General features: G+C 39.8%; 1 protein-coding gene across 3 annotated transcripts in view; it reads right to left on the reverse strand.

Moving 5' to 3' along the window:
• The window catches only part of pitpnm3 (PITPNM family member 3), a 105079-nt gene that overhangs the window by 8255 nt on the left and 81152 nt on the right, over nucleotides 1–15672 (reverse strand). For 2 of the 3 annotated variants that reach the window (XM_063493530.1, XM_063493531.1), the window contains exons 9-15: nucleotides 14358–14515; nucleotides 13966–14136; nucleotides 7135–7335; nucleotides 6836–6984; nucleotides 3981–4097; nucleotides 260–376; nucleotides 11–159 (exon numbers count right to left, since the gene is read on the reverse strand). In XM_063493530.1, coding sequence (XP_063349600.1) covers nucleotides 11–159; nucleotides 260–376; nucleotides 3981–4097; nucleotides 6836–6984; nucleotides 7135–7335; nucleotides 13966–14136; nucleotides 14358–14515 — 1062 coding nt within the window. The remainder of the gene's footprint in view (nucleotides 1–10; nucleotides 160–259; nucleotides 377–3980; nucleotides 4098–6835; nucleotides 6985–7134; nucleotides 7336–13965; nucleotides 14137–14357; nucleotides 14516–15672) is intronic. The other variant, XM_063493532.1, reaches the window with a different exon arrangement.

A 15672-nucleotide genomic window follows, 5' to 3' on the forward strand; every position in this document is an offset into this window, starting at 1 on the left:
GGATGCTTACTTGACTACCATTTTAATGGGATATACTCCTAGGCCAAGCTTCTTGGTCTTAGGTATGGTGTATGTGACTCTGCCACTGCTGTTGGTCACCTCTGTGTCAAAGTGCACCCAGCGGCCCGACTGAGGCTGTGTCATGAGCAGGATATCCACCTGAGAGGGGCAGGGGTATAAAACATGCGATTAATCGATTAATGTCAGCCTAACAAAGAAACTCACACACATCAACATAAATCATATTTCTGTTTTTCACCTTTTCTCCAGTCAGAGTGACCATATCCAAGGGGCCATACATGAAGCGACCAACCAGAGTCTGGGGTCCATCCTCGGTGGCAATGACATCATTCACCCTGTGGTTTGCTGTGACGTTCTGCAGTTAGTGACAAGAACTCCCTCCATTATTCAGGAGACAAATGTTACACGTAAGCCTTTACAGCAACAACAGTTTGTCTCTGGTGCGCTACCCTGGAGTAAATTTTATGACTCATGATGAAATGTGATTAGAAGCAACAAAAAAAAAGAATCAGTGTCAGAGTTCAAATTAAAAAATATATCTATGAGCAACATTTAAAGATTAAATAATTCATTCATTCATTTATATGGTTAAAGAACAGTCTGCTACAATTGTTTGATACCAAGTTTGACGCAGCTGCAATAGTGTGTGGCGTGCCTCAAGGGTCTAACGGTGCTTTTTAATCGTTGTTAATCATTCTTCAAATGTCTGTAATTATTAAACTAGACTTACTGCAGTGAATTATTACTCTGCTCTACAGCTGCTGTAAAAATGGTAGAAAAAAGTGCTTTTACAAAACTTTATGATGCCCTCTTGAAACTGTCCTAATGATAATGATAATTATCATTATTTTTAGTGCACCATAAAAAACATGTATATACTTTACATCCACTGTATTGCTGTCTAGTCTTTCAATTAAAAAGTTAATAATAAAAAGGCAAGAACATATTCCCCACATTTAAAAGTAAATAGTTTAGCACAAAGGGAATTTGTCAGATTAATTACCAAATGAGAAGGGATAAGATATAATACACATTCATATCATGCTTATTTATTAATAGCCTTATCCACAATATTGTGCAAACAAGCACAGATCATAGAGTGAAGACACTTTAGAAAATAAAAGAACAAACTTAAATCAAAATTCAAATCAACCACTTGTTGCTTTTAGCACACTTCTTCTTGGGACACTTATAGTTTTTCAAGGTTTGCGCTGTATCTAAGGGAACGTCTTCTGTGGATTTAAGCTTTCTTGATTCTCCGTCTCTGTCATGTAATCTGCGATGACTCTACAAGAGTAAGTCTGCCTCATCATTTGTTGCAGGACACCTTGCTCCACCTGTAGCTGAGGATTTCTTTATGATTCAGAGTTTATTGTCTGGGGACATCATTAAGCTCTGCAAAGTGAATTTATGAACAGATGCCTTCCTGATGGTAATGTGTAATGTATAAGAAACGGAACATCTAAAGCACCTGAACTATTGTGAACATCCACCAAAATCAGTCGTCACTTTTGTCTGTACATGGCCTGTCTTTACAAGCCTTTGAGACAAACACAATGAGAGGGAATGAGATGGAAAATAGCCATAAATTTCCTGCTTTCATGCCCTGTTTTTCCAGATTTCCAAGTCCAGCCAAATACTACTGAAGAGTGCACTGTGGGACCTTACAGAAAAGCATGCTAACTCCCTATTAAGCTTCCTTGTCATGTTCTATTCTCCATATTGCACTATTCAGTGAGTACCTCCAAGTGTGCCAGCAGTGGAACACTAATCCCTAAATCTCTTCTTGCTGGGATGGTTGCATTTTAATAGCATATTATGAGCGCGCTAATGTATAATTCACAGACTCTGTTGTGGGTCACCATGACAGAAACTGTAATTTTCCCTCCCTAACTTCTCTGTCATTTCTGCAACCTCAACGTTATACTGAAGAATTTTAACAGCATACGGTGCAAGTTTTATCAGCCTTACAAAGCAAGTATTTCATTTTTGGATTTATGTTTGTAAATTGTAACAAGAAGTGATCAAAATACATTATCAAAGGGGCCAGCTTCTATAAATAAATTATCACAGGTGTACAGCCACACGGCAAACAAAAGCAGCAGCGACGATAAATTAAATTTATTAACTCAACCATTGTTTACTGCGGTTGTTTTATCAGGATTAAGAGGCTCAGATGACATTTCGTTTACTTGAAAATGTTCTGCTGTTTATTGACAACACTCAGTGAAAGATAATGAAGCATCTGCACATGACAAATACAGCTAAATGCTAATGTGATCAACCATGTTGTTGTTGTGCTATACCGTCTCACCACATCGGCTAATGATAATTGATTTAAAGGATGTGACATCTAACAAGGAAGTTCAATGTTTCCAGCTGCTATCCCACATTAGCTTTGTCAACAGTTAATTGTCTGCCAGCAAGAGCCGTCACTTACTCATCCTGTGATGGCAATGCAGAGAAAGAGCATGTAAATATATATGTGCATACCTGTGCGTGTACATGCACCAGCATGCAGTTTAAAAAGATCCCAGCCTGCAGCTATGTGACTTGAGTGCATCACATGGCTCAGCATAGATTTTTTTGTGTGTCATGAACTCTGTGTGGCATATGTGAAAATAATACAAACAAGCAACTTGTGGCCCAATGACACCATCAACTCACAGAAAAAACTATGGAGGACACTAGTTAGTGAGTCAGACACCTGCCTGCTAAAGAGCAGCACACGAGAAGCAACACAAGAAACAACTGCCACAGTAGTGGTCCCTCTCCAGCTGTGACAAAGGCCTCTTACCACAGCAAGAAACCTTTGAAATAGTTGCCAAATCTCTCCGAATAGCATCGCCCTGCAACAGATCATCTGGCTGCGCCCAGACTGAATCGGCATGGGGCTGCTTTAAATCTACACGTACCGACTCATATCCAGGATGGGGGCAACTGCTTTAAGCACTAACATAAGAATCACATCACTTACCTGAGGTGAGGCATGAACAAGATGACACCGAAAAAAAGAAAACCTTCAAACTCAAATATAGTTATGTTTCCATGGCACTCTGGCTATTCAGTTCTATTTATAGCCATATGAAAAACAAGGAGTCACTAATTTTGTGTTTTTAGAAAAGGAATAGCAATGTGACCTCGATTATTCTACTCGGCAGGGTTCAGGAACATCAAGCAATTGTGTGCGTCTGCCTGCATCAGTGATTCAAGGTGAATGTGTGGGAGTATTTTAAGATTTTTCCAGCTTCAGACCATTTATGGAGGCCAAAGACTTAACTACTACAGCTTCAGCCGTCTGTAATACCCCTATTTTAACCCTGATTAAGTGCATGTTACAAATTAGGGAAAGATGACTGAAATCAGATTTTGTCTGCTTAGAACTTTTACACACTTTTTGTGTCACTTCATCTGCATCTTGCAATCGAACCCAGTTGTTGCAAACAAAGGCATTTAATTTTTCTTTTTTAATTTGGATCAACATGCCATCGTTGGTCCATGCCTTAAAGGCACAGCCAATCTCTTAACCACCAGATTTCTGGCTGGCAAACCTGAGGCTCATCACCTAATCAACACCCTGCAGTATATATACACTAGCTCGCAGATTGTTCATTCAATTGTTGTGGTAGAGGGGAGCCTTTCTTGTTTCCCAAACTCTTGCTCTGATTGCTAGTTTGCTAACCTGCTATCTTTGCGCCCTAGGTTTCCTGTGTGAGCCAGCCAAACCTGTGTCAACTCTGTCTGCTGATTGATTCGACAGCTTGCCAACCCTGCCTACCACTCTACACGTCTACAGTCTTTGCCAGTGTCAGCCACAGCTGAAAAAGCCTTTTAACTAGACTCTAGGATCAACATCTTTTTAGTCTGCCAATTCTTGATTCCCAAAACACTGAACATCATGTTAAGCTGGTATTAAAGTATATACATCCAAAAAAAAAAAGGAAATTTTAATTTTTTACCCTTAGTTTGACATGTGTCCTCCTTCTAAGCCACTTCTCGCGGGGACCAGAGGGTGAAAAGGGAGCCGAGTCCAAGTTGTCTGCTTCCTGTGTCTTTATGCAGTCACATCGCATGAGCTGTTAATGAATACAAAAAATATTTAAAATAAGAGCAGGCATTTCCATAAGATAACACGGGGTTAATAAGCTACTGCATATTGCTTGACTGAGGCTCTGCTTATCATTTTTGACCAGGTGGCCTAAACATCGAGATTTTTCTTCTTTCAGAGTTTCCATAAACACAGCAACAGAAAGTACATGATTCAGTCGGATTCTAACAAATGACTTTTCACACAACTTGTACATTCTGTTACAAATCTTTAATATTCTGCAGCACAAGTGACGCTGTAAGACAAGGTTTATTAAATTCCTAATGACTTCAATAGAGCTTTACTTTGTGCATCTCTAAATCCTCTCCACTGTCTCACAAAGACAACACACAGCAGATCGAGCCAACACGAAAAGATTTCTTTTCCCTTTGGAAGCTCTGCTTTCTAATCATCTGTTTTAAAAGAGTGCCAGTGTTTTGAGAAGTTTTTCATAAGAAATAATGTGATTAAACAGATGTTTTTCAAATGTATTTACTGGCATGGTGTTCATTAGTATCTGAGGAGTTACAGATTCTCCTTTTCCTTGTTATCATAGGTTTAAGCTGAACTGCCCATAACATTTTTATGGGCAGTTCAGTGGGCAAAATGTGGCATAAACCTTGTCAAGGTTCATTGCTTAATTCCAGCTTTAGTGCTAGAAATATATACTGCCGGCATGTTAAGACTCTCCTGATCAAAGGATGGGTCCGTATGACTAAATAAAGTTGAGGATGGTAATATGGAAATGACTACAGCTGAGCCTAAGCTGAAAACATATTTGCAGACTTTTGAAATCCTAACCAAAGAGTTGGCAGCACACATACATTTTCAAACTTTTGTACATTTCAGTCATACGCTTATTGAATTTATTTATAAAGCAGACTAAACCACAAAATCAGACATGTCCATATTTTTGTCATGTCAAAGAGCAAGCTTGATAAAAGGGCTTCAGTTTGTCAGAGGCTCAGCTGTGATAGGTCAGATGAATCCTGAACAGCTTCACATAAGATCAAGCACGTCAAGTGTAACTTTCCCTTGTTTTGCACATCATAACACATTTGAACCCAGTAGACATTTAAAATGTTCTTTGCATCATGTATTGTGCTCGATATTGATCTGTACAGATCCATGCCAAGAGACAATATACCATAAAACAACATCAAATAGTATTTAGGGTAAAATATCTGGGTAAATCTCTGGTTTCATTTTATATTTTTCAATCTAACTTGTTCTGTCTGCAGTTACAAGCCATAAAGAAGAGAGACAGCATCACTGGCTTCCTGCCAGCATTCTGCTAATAACACATTCAATGTGTCACATATGCAGAAGGAACCCTTGAAAAACTAAGCAGCATCCCTCTTCTTTGCTGTGTTTTGGTGAAGGAAGAAGACATCATTAAATTGCAACAGCTGTTCCAGGATATATATATATATATATGTGTGTGTGTGTGTGTGTGTGTGTGTGTGTGTGTGTGTGTGTGTGAGTCCTATTTCATGATTTCATTCTGACAGCTGAAAAGTTAGGCAGCATCTACAACATATGCTGAACAGAGTTTCATGTCTGGACAAAAATGTGAAGTTTGACTGGTTGTGGTTGTTGTGGACTTTTGGAATCAGATCAAACTCAAATGGCTGAGTTCCTCACATGCCATCCATTCAATACATTTTATTACAGTGCAGCATGCTCCCATTTCTTCATCTCTGCTAGTCTGAGCGTGAACGATTCTCTGCGTTCTGAATTAGCCTTGTGATAGACAGGTGACCTCTCCAGGGTGCAGCCCTCCTCTTGGCCTGTGACAGCCGGGATAGTATTCAAGCGATCCATGTGACCCTGAATTGGATGAGTGGTTAAGAAAACGGATGGATGGACTCCTAGTGTGACAAATAGGTCAAGTCATTGTATGCTCTTTGAATTACACATTGTATGAAATGTTTTACATTAATAAACCCTTTCTCTTTTGTCCTGTTATGTAGAGAACAAGACAGTTTATTGTTTTAAGCACACTGCATGAAATGCCAGTGCATGAGTCTAAAAACGCCGCAGTTTATTCTTATAATGTTAAGATACACTGTTTCCAACTTGACACCTCTGCTCATTGTCTCCATGTCCTACCTCCCACACTTTTATTGTTGTTTTTGTTGCTATATTGAACTGTGTTAGAGAGCTGAACTTGTTTTTGGTGTATCTCTCAGAAAGAGTCCAGTGAATGACGCTTTTAGATATTTAAATACAGTTAGGTAAAAAGAAAGTACAGCCTCTGTCATTTTACATATTATGATATAATACAACCACAATTCCAAAAAAGAGTCGCAAATAAAAACAGAATGCAATGATTTGAAAAGGAACTGGCAGCAATTTACCATCTAATTTCCTTTGGAAACAGTAAGTGTGTACATAGACAGAACGAGGATGGATAGATGGATGTGCTTGTATTTTTAAAAAATGATGGTGGTTCTTTATTTATCTGATCTGTTTGTTCTAATAGGCAATTTATATTTCATCATTTGCAGGGAATGAGTGAAAATAAGATATCATCAGAAGCTCAAAGAATCCTTCCTACTTCATCTAGTGATCATGTCCAGATCAAAGCTGTGATTAAGGTTATAAGTGAGCTGCAGGATTTAGTTAGTCTTCAATTTGAGCTGCAAAAACAGCCGTTTTCGAGAACACTAGTTTATTAAATATGCTGTGGAGAAAACAATACTGCTATTAGTAAGGCTCTCTCACCTGCCGAAGAACAAAAGCTGCCACGTCAGTGGACTCCCAGTAGGAGGCGTGAAAAAGGTGAGGCAGAGCCACTGTTGGAAACGCAGTCAGCACATCAGGGCAGTACAGAGCATAGTCCAGCCTCTTGGAGCCCCACCAACTACTGGAAACTGAAACATAAACACACATCCTCATACTTAGATGGGGGATCTGAGGTCACTTTAAAAGCTGTGAAAGCTCATCAACTTGAATTAATCTCCAGAAGACAAATGAAAGACGACGGTGTGGCCTTTCTGTCTCTTTGTTTTCCTCCCACTCACTGTTAGCGATGGTGTTTCCAAGTTGGCCCATGGAGCAAATCGACATTTCACTTTCCACACTGGTCACACTGGCTCTACGCCCCCCCTCTTCTCCTCCTCCTCCTCCTTCAGTGTCGGTCTCAGAGGACTGCTGTGAAGTCAGCCCTCCGTGAGTTTGCTCACCTTCCAAAAACACATTTGGATGACTTTGGATACTGTCTGCTATAGAGGGAGGGGGGGGAAGGGAAATACAAGAACAAATGGAGAGGGAAGAAGAAAGGAAATGTTTTGATTACAACAATTGACTGGTCTGAATCTTTAAATCAATGCTGCTATTTGCCTAATAAGCCAGGTTCTCGCTGTGTATTGACTTGCTTTGCATTTTATAAAGCAAAACCAAAGACAAGCACTATGTATAAGTGTGATAACAGACGGAAAGCCTTTTCCACACTTTGTGGGTTTGAATCAATTTATTAGACTGTATTTGGCATTAGCTTTGGGAGCCAGAAAAGCATCTTGCTGTTGGTTCCTGCAGACAAGTCGAATAATTTATCAGGTTGGGTTCCTCGTTTCTCCCAGCAAGGCTCTACACTGCATTTTCCTATTTGTTCTGTCTTAATACTGAAGATCCCAGAGACCTCGTTTCACTAGACATCACGAACATAACAGTTTTCTCTCACAGACCCTAAAAGAAAAAGCATCATAGGATTATTAATTCAGACAGCAGAGAGGCAAAGGCCTATCAGCTCTGTTCATTAGCACATTTATCTTAACAGCTATAAAAGATTCAGGACAAAAGGAGATTGACGCTGAATGTAACAGAGCTTCTACCTGAGAATATTCTCTGACAAGCTGAACAACAGCAGCAAAAGAAAAACAGCTAAAGGCTCATCTCTTTGTTTGAGAATGCTCCCTTGATGTTTTCTGCTTTGACCTATACTATAAAACTTTTTTTCCCCCAATCTCTTGAGAGTACTGATTATCCTATTAGCGAAGCCATTTTTTATGAAAGTAGAATGGCAACTACAAACCCACCATTACATCCCTATCTCTCTTTCTCTCCTGAGAGCAAATGCTAATCAGAACACATCGTGTCTGGGCTGGTCTTTGATCGGCGCTTCAGATACAGCATACCCTTCACAGTTTCTTCTGTCAGTTTACTTCTACTTGTGCCAAACATAAACATTAACATTACAGATAAACATCTGTGGACATTGTGGATGCCTGCCTCTATTCAGTATCTGCAAATGGCCGTGATGTGTCAAAGTCATTATCCAGAATTTTCAGTTTGTTTCACAGCTTGTTATTCTCACGTTAACCCTTTCTCTGCTGTTGGAATGGCTATAAATATGCCAGCAGATGAAGTCCCATGTTGCGTGTTTGGTTTGAGAAGGATGAGCAACTGCAGCAGAATACAGATTAACTGCAGCTCTCAGAAACATGGGGGAGAATCAGCAGTGGTTAACAAATCCCCACAGTCGAGGCAAAGAATAGTCCACATTTGGTCTGTTAGGAAGATGAAGATGATGAAGAAATCTGACACATACTCTGTACTTATCAGTGCCGGGCATCTCATTGCCAAATTTTCTGTGTCACAGGTCTGTGTTATGTGAATATATGTGGGAAGAAAAGACATTTTTAGATAAGAAGGGAAAAATGTAACTGTTCAGTATTTTAGGGCTGTTTTAAATGAAGTCTACCAGATTAAAATATAACTTCAGTGTTGTGTTACATAAACACATTTGTGTGGTGATGAGCATGTGGGGTCCTGCATTTGTTTGAACATGCAGTCTTTTAACAGATAACTACTCAAATCTTTGCAATTCACATTACAGGACATTGTTTTTACTTATTTTTACGTTTCTTTTTTTAAGGATATGTACTGGGGATGACACAACGATTCAAAAACAGGATTGTTATCTAACACCCGATTCTATCTAGGACCACAACGAGTGGGATTTAATCTTTAGTTTGCTGTGGAGAGCAATCTTTCATTATCAGTCCCCAACTCAGTAAAAACTGCAAAACAAAAACGCCTAAATGTCACAGTCCTAGGGTTCTGTTCTTTTGTTCCTTTTGTGAACTCGTGTTTGAGTTTCATTGTTATTCCAGTTTTTGTATTTTGATTGCTGTTTCGAGTTCTTTTTCAGTATCGCTCTTTGTTTTCGAGTCCCAGCTTTTGTTTATCATTTATATAGGTTTTATTCCCGTCTTCACTTCATGGTATTCTAACTGGAGTTTCATTTTTCATCGATTTTTGTTGTTATTTTATGGTAGAGCCTATGAAGTTAAATGAGTTGCAAAATGTGAGCGCTTGTAGAATAAATGTGAGAACTTGTAGGAAAAAAAACACATATTTACCTTCATACCTGTCTTCCTACACTGTGTTGTTTGCAGTTTCAGTTTTTTGTCATTTCTTGGCCCTTGTTTTGTCAGAGTACATTTACTGTGCTATCTTCACGTTAGCTCGTTCACTCACAGTATTGTTGTGTTTCCTCATTTCCGTGAGAGTTGTTTGTTTCCCAAACACAACTCATTGTTATTAGAATCTATGTCTGATTTTGAGTTGACGCCCTCCCATTGATTGTCTGATTATCCTCATCTGTCTCTCATCACCCAGCTATGTCCATCCCCCTGATTAGCTCTCTCATGTCTCCCCTCAGTCTTGATCATCTGTGTGCTTTCCCAGTGTGGTGCTTGTTTGTTTCCCTGGAGTTGTAGACTTTTTTAAACTTTGTGTTAAATATACAACATTCACCCAGTCACACAGCTCTTTTCCTATGCCTAGCACTTTATATCTTCTTGCCCAAGGATACGTTGGCATGCCGACTGGAGCAGCTGGGTATTAACCACTAACCCTTTAGTAGATAACAAATTAGTATATAACCTGCTCTACCTACAGCTAGAGCTACTCCACAGACTTTTGCACCATTACGACTTCTGTTTCCAGCCCAATAAAATGTTGGGTTTTTTTTACTTCATGACTGAGCATTAGGCCTTGGAAATATCCAATATCTACCCATACTGTACAGGAGTAGGACTTCATATAAATTCTCCTCAGCACAACAAGCCTGATTCTTTGAGGCCACACCAAAGGATTTTCTGTCAGTGACCTGATGCTAATCACAAGAGGCCAAGATCTAAACAGTATCAGACAGTTGGTTTAAATGTATTACTTGAGGGGCATAAATTTTGTTTAAATGAAAATTTTTTACCCCCACTGTCCCCATAACAAAAGTGTTCAAAGTAAGCACACACAAATGCAGACACTCAACATCCTGCTTTCATTAATGAGACCTGCCCTAAGCCTCTCAGAGGAACCTTCCTCTCTTTCAGTCTATCGAACAATTGCACAGCCCTATCTTTCTTTCACAGCACAATGAGCAAAGAGAGGCAGAAAAGGAGGGGCGGCACTGACTCTGGCGTCATTTTCTGAAACATGCGCATTCACCAAACCACCAAAGATGCGTGCTGAGGAAGAAGAGGGTCATAAAAATCTGCTAGAGTTGCCAGGAAAAATGGAGATGGAAGGGGACATACATTTTCCAGCTTTTCTTTCCCACCTGCTTATATGCATGTCTGTGTGTGCCTAAGTTAAAGCAATAAGAGCAAACAGGGGTTTGATTAAATTATCAGTATTTACATAGAAGGAATTTTAAATAAGTGTGAAGAATGAGTGGTAAAAGAAAGGATGAACGGATGACTTTGCAAGTGAGGGAGGATGATCCTTAGAAAGTCTTTGTCACAAAAAGACATGAAAAGGGACTTTCAACCCACTCAGCCATTGCAACGCTCTCAGCCTCCATACTGAACATCTGATTAACAAATACATTTATGGTGAGCTAAAATATACTGCCGTCAACCTTTTACATTAAAACACCATTAGCTGTGCCATTAATACTGATAAGGATTATTATAATTCCTTTTGCATTTGCTGTTTGGATGATCATATTTCCCATTGGGCTGTTGCTGGAAATCAATAACAAGAGGGCCCATTCTCTGTATATTAGCAGCATTCATCATAATAAAAGCTCTACTGTTGGCGGGTGTAGATGTCAAAGTCATACCCACAGGAGCCTGATTTGATTGGCTCTCCATGCCTTCATAACAACTAATTACCATATTACAGAGCAGGAAATGGGTAATGTGTGTGCCGCTGTAACTTCTGTGCGCCTGCACCTGTCTATGGTTTTTGATTTAACACGCATCGCAATTTGAGAGCTTCCAAGTCTGATCAACAGAACAGTGATGCAGACCTATAATTAAAACCCACTGTAGCTGCAAGCCAGTGCTGTCTGTGTGCTTTTTACACTTCATCACCTTTATCAGCACTTCTGGCTCTAAGAGGCGTCAAGCATCTCCATTTGTGACCAGCTGGACGCGATTACATTTTTCTTTTAAAGAAAAGGAAAAAAAAGACCTCAGGGGTTCAAGCATGTGTCAGATATTTCCTTTACATAGGTCTCATTGAAGAATCAGCCATGAGTCCATGTTTAAACAACAAATGATTCAATGATCTAATGATTGCTCCAGGATTAGATACAGTAGTTTAGCTAATTGGATTCATTTTAAACAAAGAATAACCCTACATGGTTCTGTGTTAAGCATTCCCCATTGACTCTCAGAGGTTTCTGTTACATAACTGAACCCTCCTTACAGGAAATGAAAAAATAACCAAATTTCTCACTAATTACTTGGATAGCAATAAGTGCTCAGAGAATTCTGCTCACTACTCAAAAAATGCTTTAGCATGCAGTAGAGTGATATGGGAAACATTATTTTTATATGTAATATATAGTAACTAAAGTGCTAAAAATTTGCTTATTTGTGGTGTTTCTGTCATGGTCCTGGGTCAGTGACCCAGTGTTTTGGACTTTATTTTTTATTCTTAGTCTTTGGTTTCATCTTAGGTTTTGGTTCCTGTGCTCCTCATGTCTCTGGTCCCTGTACTCAGTGCTCCCTCTGTTTAGTGTCTGGTCGGTGTCTCTGTACCTGCCCTGGTCCCGCCTTTCCTGTCTAGTTTTCCCTGTCCTTATGTTCCTGATGTATCAGTATCGTGAGTCTGTGTCTGTAAGTTCTGTCTGTGTGTTTCCTGTTTTACTTTGAAGGTCCGTGTCTCAGGTTAGTGTATTCTGTCTTGCTTCCCTTGTCTCGTCTTGGCTAATTAGATTCAGGTGTGTCTCCCTCCTGTGCGCCACTTCCTTGTTACCGAGTGTGTGTATTTAGTGTCCATGTCTGCTCCTACTTGTCGTCACGTCGTACCCACACCAAGAGGTGTGCTCTGTCTCCCTTGCTGGTTTAGCTTACGTTTGTGTCTCTCGGTTTAGTTCAGTTTGTGTCCAGCAATAAAGCTGTTAAAGCTCACATCTGCCCTTTCTGAGTCTGCATTTGGGTCCTCCATCCCTGCCTGCGTGCATGCAGCCATGACAGTTTCTAATAGCTTATTCCTGTTTGCAATGAAATACAACAATGCTGAAGCCTTTGTTTAAATATTTATTTTTTGTTGCCTGACATGCAACTTCTCACAGGAAAGGACCCACAGAGAGGACAACTGCATTGAAGTCCAAAGTTCCAGCCTTCAATCAACAGGCTGTAGCCAAAAGAAACAAAGGGAATTGGAGAATATGTATGCTGGGTGAGTAATGAGCTAACTGTACAGCAGTGCAGCAGAACAATCTTCAAAAACATAAAGCAATTTTTAAAGAAGGAATCTCAAAATTAAAACAGGAAATAACAGAAACAGAAACCCAAAACTATGACAGGCAGTGCAGCCAATTTTTGACTGCCATCTCATATGTGCAACAAGACTCGTGTGAGTCACGCTTGTTGATTTTTATTTAAGTGTAATGCCGAGCATTTCGTCAAATATTTGTCAAAAATCATGAACAAACATCTACATCATCTCTGTTTGTGCACAAAATGTTTTTTTTGTTCACTCGTGTCCCAGCTTTTCTAAAGGGGGAAACAAGTGTGACACAGAAACTAATAAAATTACATGCATGTCTGGTTCTAAATAAAGTGTTTCTGCTCTTTTCCTTCTTAGTAGTATACCACTTTAGGGTTTCTAATAAAAAAGGATAGTTGAAAGCAAAATGGAAATTAATTTTCCCCATAACTGAGTAGACACGTCTGACAAATCTGCTCTTAGTTCAGCATATTTCTAAAGCTTGCACTTCAATAGCAGGGTATACAATTTTCTAAAGCCTCACACCAACCCACAAAGCCTTATCTTCATATCTCTTCCCGTAGGCTGTTAAAACAAGCGATCAGTCCTTGTCCTACTTTCTCTCAGTAATGTAGGTGGATGGAGAGAAAGGGGAACCAGACGATGCATCATAACTGATGTTAAGAGAGAAGCTTTATGTCCCAAGAGTGGGCTAAAACATGCACCAAATAAATCAGGGACTCATTATGGAGTCCCTACAACCAAGAATCCCAGAGAGATTACAGCAGTGCTGTGCCAGATCTAACAGCTGACTACCTCACATACTGTGACTGATCCTCAGAGAGAAGTGTCAAGCCAATGGTACTCCACCACAAGAAGACAAAGTATAATTACTTGAACCACAGGCTTTAGGGGGCAATTTTGGTTCTGCCTCTATAGGACAAAAACACAGAGATGGGATCAAGGCTCTCTGTGTCCTGTATAAATGTAAATGAGAAAACTCACACTGCTAAGTCACTGAGTCTCTCTGTAGTCAGTCTACCACTGTAATCCAGTCAGACTAACAGAATTCAAACCAGATTTCATAAAATTAGAAATGAGAAAATAGATTAAGCAACGAAATATTTAGGAGCAGCAGTCCTCCCATATCAGCAAATTGATTTCCAGGCTTAAATCACTCGGCCTACCTATGAGCACCGAACGTCCATCTCCAAGAGGGTAGCGTTGGTAGCGTGGCACAGCAAATGGTGGCAACTTGTGGAAGAGAGGCTGCAGTAGCGGCTCCAGTCTAGAAGCTGAAGGATCCGAGGGGTAAAACAGGTTGAAAATCTGAGAGCAGGCTGGACGAAGCTGGCTCACTGAGGGTCAGAAAACACAAATGACAAGCATGACCATAAGAAATGATTTCAACCTGAGTCAAGCAAGCCCTTTGGATAAGTGGAGTGATAAAAGCAAAGTGAAAATCAGTTTACCCCATTTTAAACTTTTTTACGTTTTCATAGAAAAACAACATATTGATTGTATTAAATTTAAAACTACAGTACTTAAATACATGTTTTGCATCATTTCTCCTTCTTACCCTGAACAGCAGGCAGCACAGTGCGTCTCATGGCCAACACTAGGCCCAGCGGGCAGCCCAGCAGGAAGCAGTCCGATACCTCAAAGTCAAACCTGCCTGGGTTCAACACCAGACTAGTACTACTGCCGCCACGCACCTCCGTTCCCTCCTTCATCAAACTGGAAGTTTAAAAAAAACAGACATAATATACATCATTCATACAGGCAACTCACATTTAACATAATTCAGTACAAGACAAAAATATAACTAGAGTTCTGACATCTAGGATCTGAATATGCAGAAACTGGGGAGTGATGAGTAAACATCCCCCCGGCGCTTAATGCTAAATGCTCGGTTGGTGGAAGGGGTTGAAACAGCAAACAGTGATGGAGCAGCACTGACATCTCAGAGGGGGAGTTGGGAAATTTATAGCTTGAATGGGCCGTCAAATTGGGAGGGAGCGTTTGTTATACCACTCGAAAACAGAAAGACATGTTACATGTGAATGATGTAGTGCAGCCCAATTTGTCTGCCTGATTTAGCTCCATCAACACCACCAAGCTTTTTTCCCCTACTAACTGGTTCCATGGTCTAAGAGTCCAAAGGTGTACAGTATATGCCCTTCTCTCACCTGTAGTTTTTCCATTACCCTCTCTTTCCTCTGCCTTTCTGCACATACTTCCATTTATAGCTGTTTGTTTCTGATCTGTGGCTACTTGCCTGAATAACCAAACATGCTCAATGCTTATTCTCATACAAAAAATAAATAAGAAAAAGGTTATTCAAAGTTTCCCTGCCCTTTAAAGTACACACTTGTATTTTATATGGAGGACTTATAAGACTCATGTATTTTATATTTCTATATTTTTTTCTAATAAAACATATTGTTCACTGTATCCACACATTTAATTCTGATGCAAGAGAAAATATTAAAGAGGCCACTTTTACGAGTGCTTACAAGCCTTTAATCCCTTTAAAAAAATCCAAAAAAACATATTTACTGTGACATGTTTCTATTTCTTTTGGGTTGTGTGTGTGGGAGGGTTTCTCGCCCTTCCTCAGATGCAGGGCAGATGGTCCCCCTTTCCCAAGCATGAGGCTCCTTCCTATTAAAAGAGAGTTTTTCCTGCCTAAAGGGAATAAGGGAATTGTCGTATCTAAATTAATATAAGGTCTCCGCCTCAATACGTAAAGTGCCCTGAGATGACTTTTCCTGTTATTTGGTTCCAAAATAAATTGAACTAAATTGAATCACCATGCTATCTTCACGCTCACATGCACTAATTCACAAGCTCTTCTTTGGCAAAAAATGTTACTGAATTAAGATAGTGCTCAT

Source organism: Pelmatolapia mariae, linkage group LG14, assembly GCF_036321145.2.
Source record: "Pelmatolapia mariae isolate MD_Pm_ZW linkage group LG14, Pm_UMD_F_2, whole genome shotgun sequence".
NCBI lineage: Eukaryota > Metazoa > Chordata > Actinopteri > Cichliformes > Cichlidae > Pelmatolapia > Pelmatolapia mariae.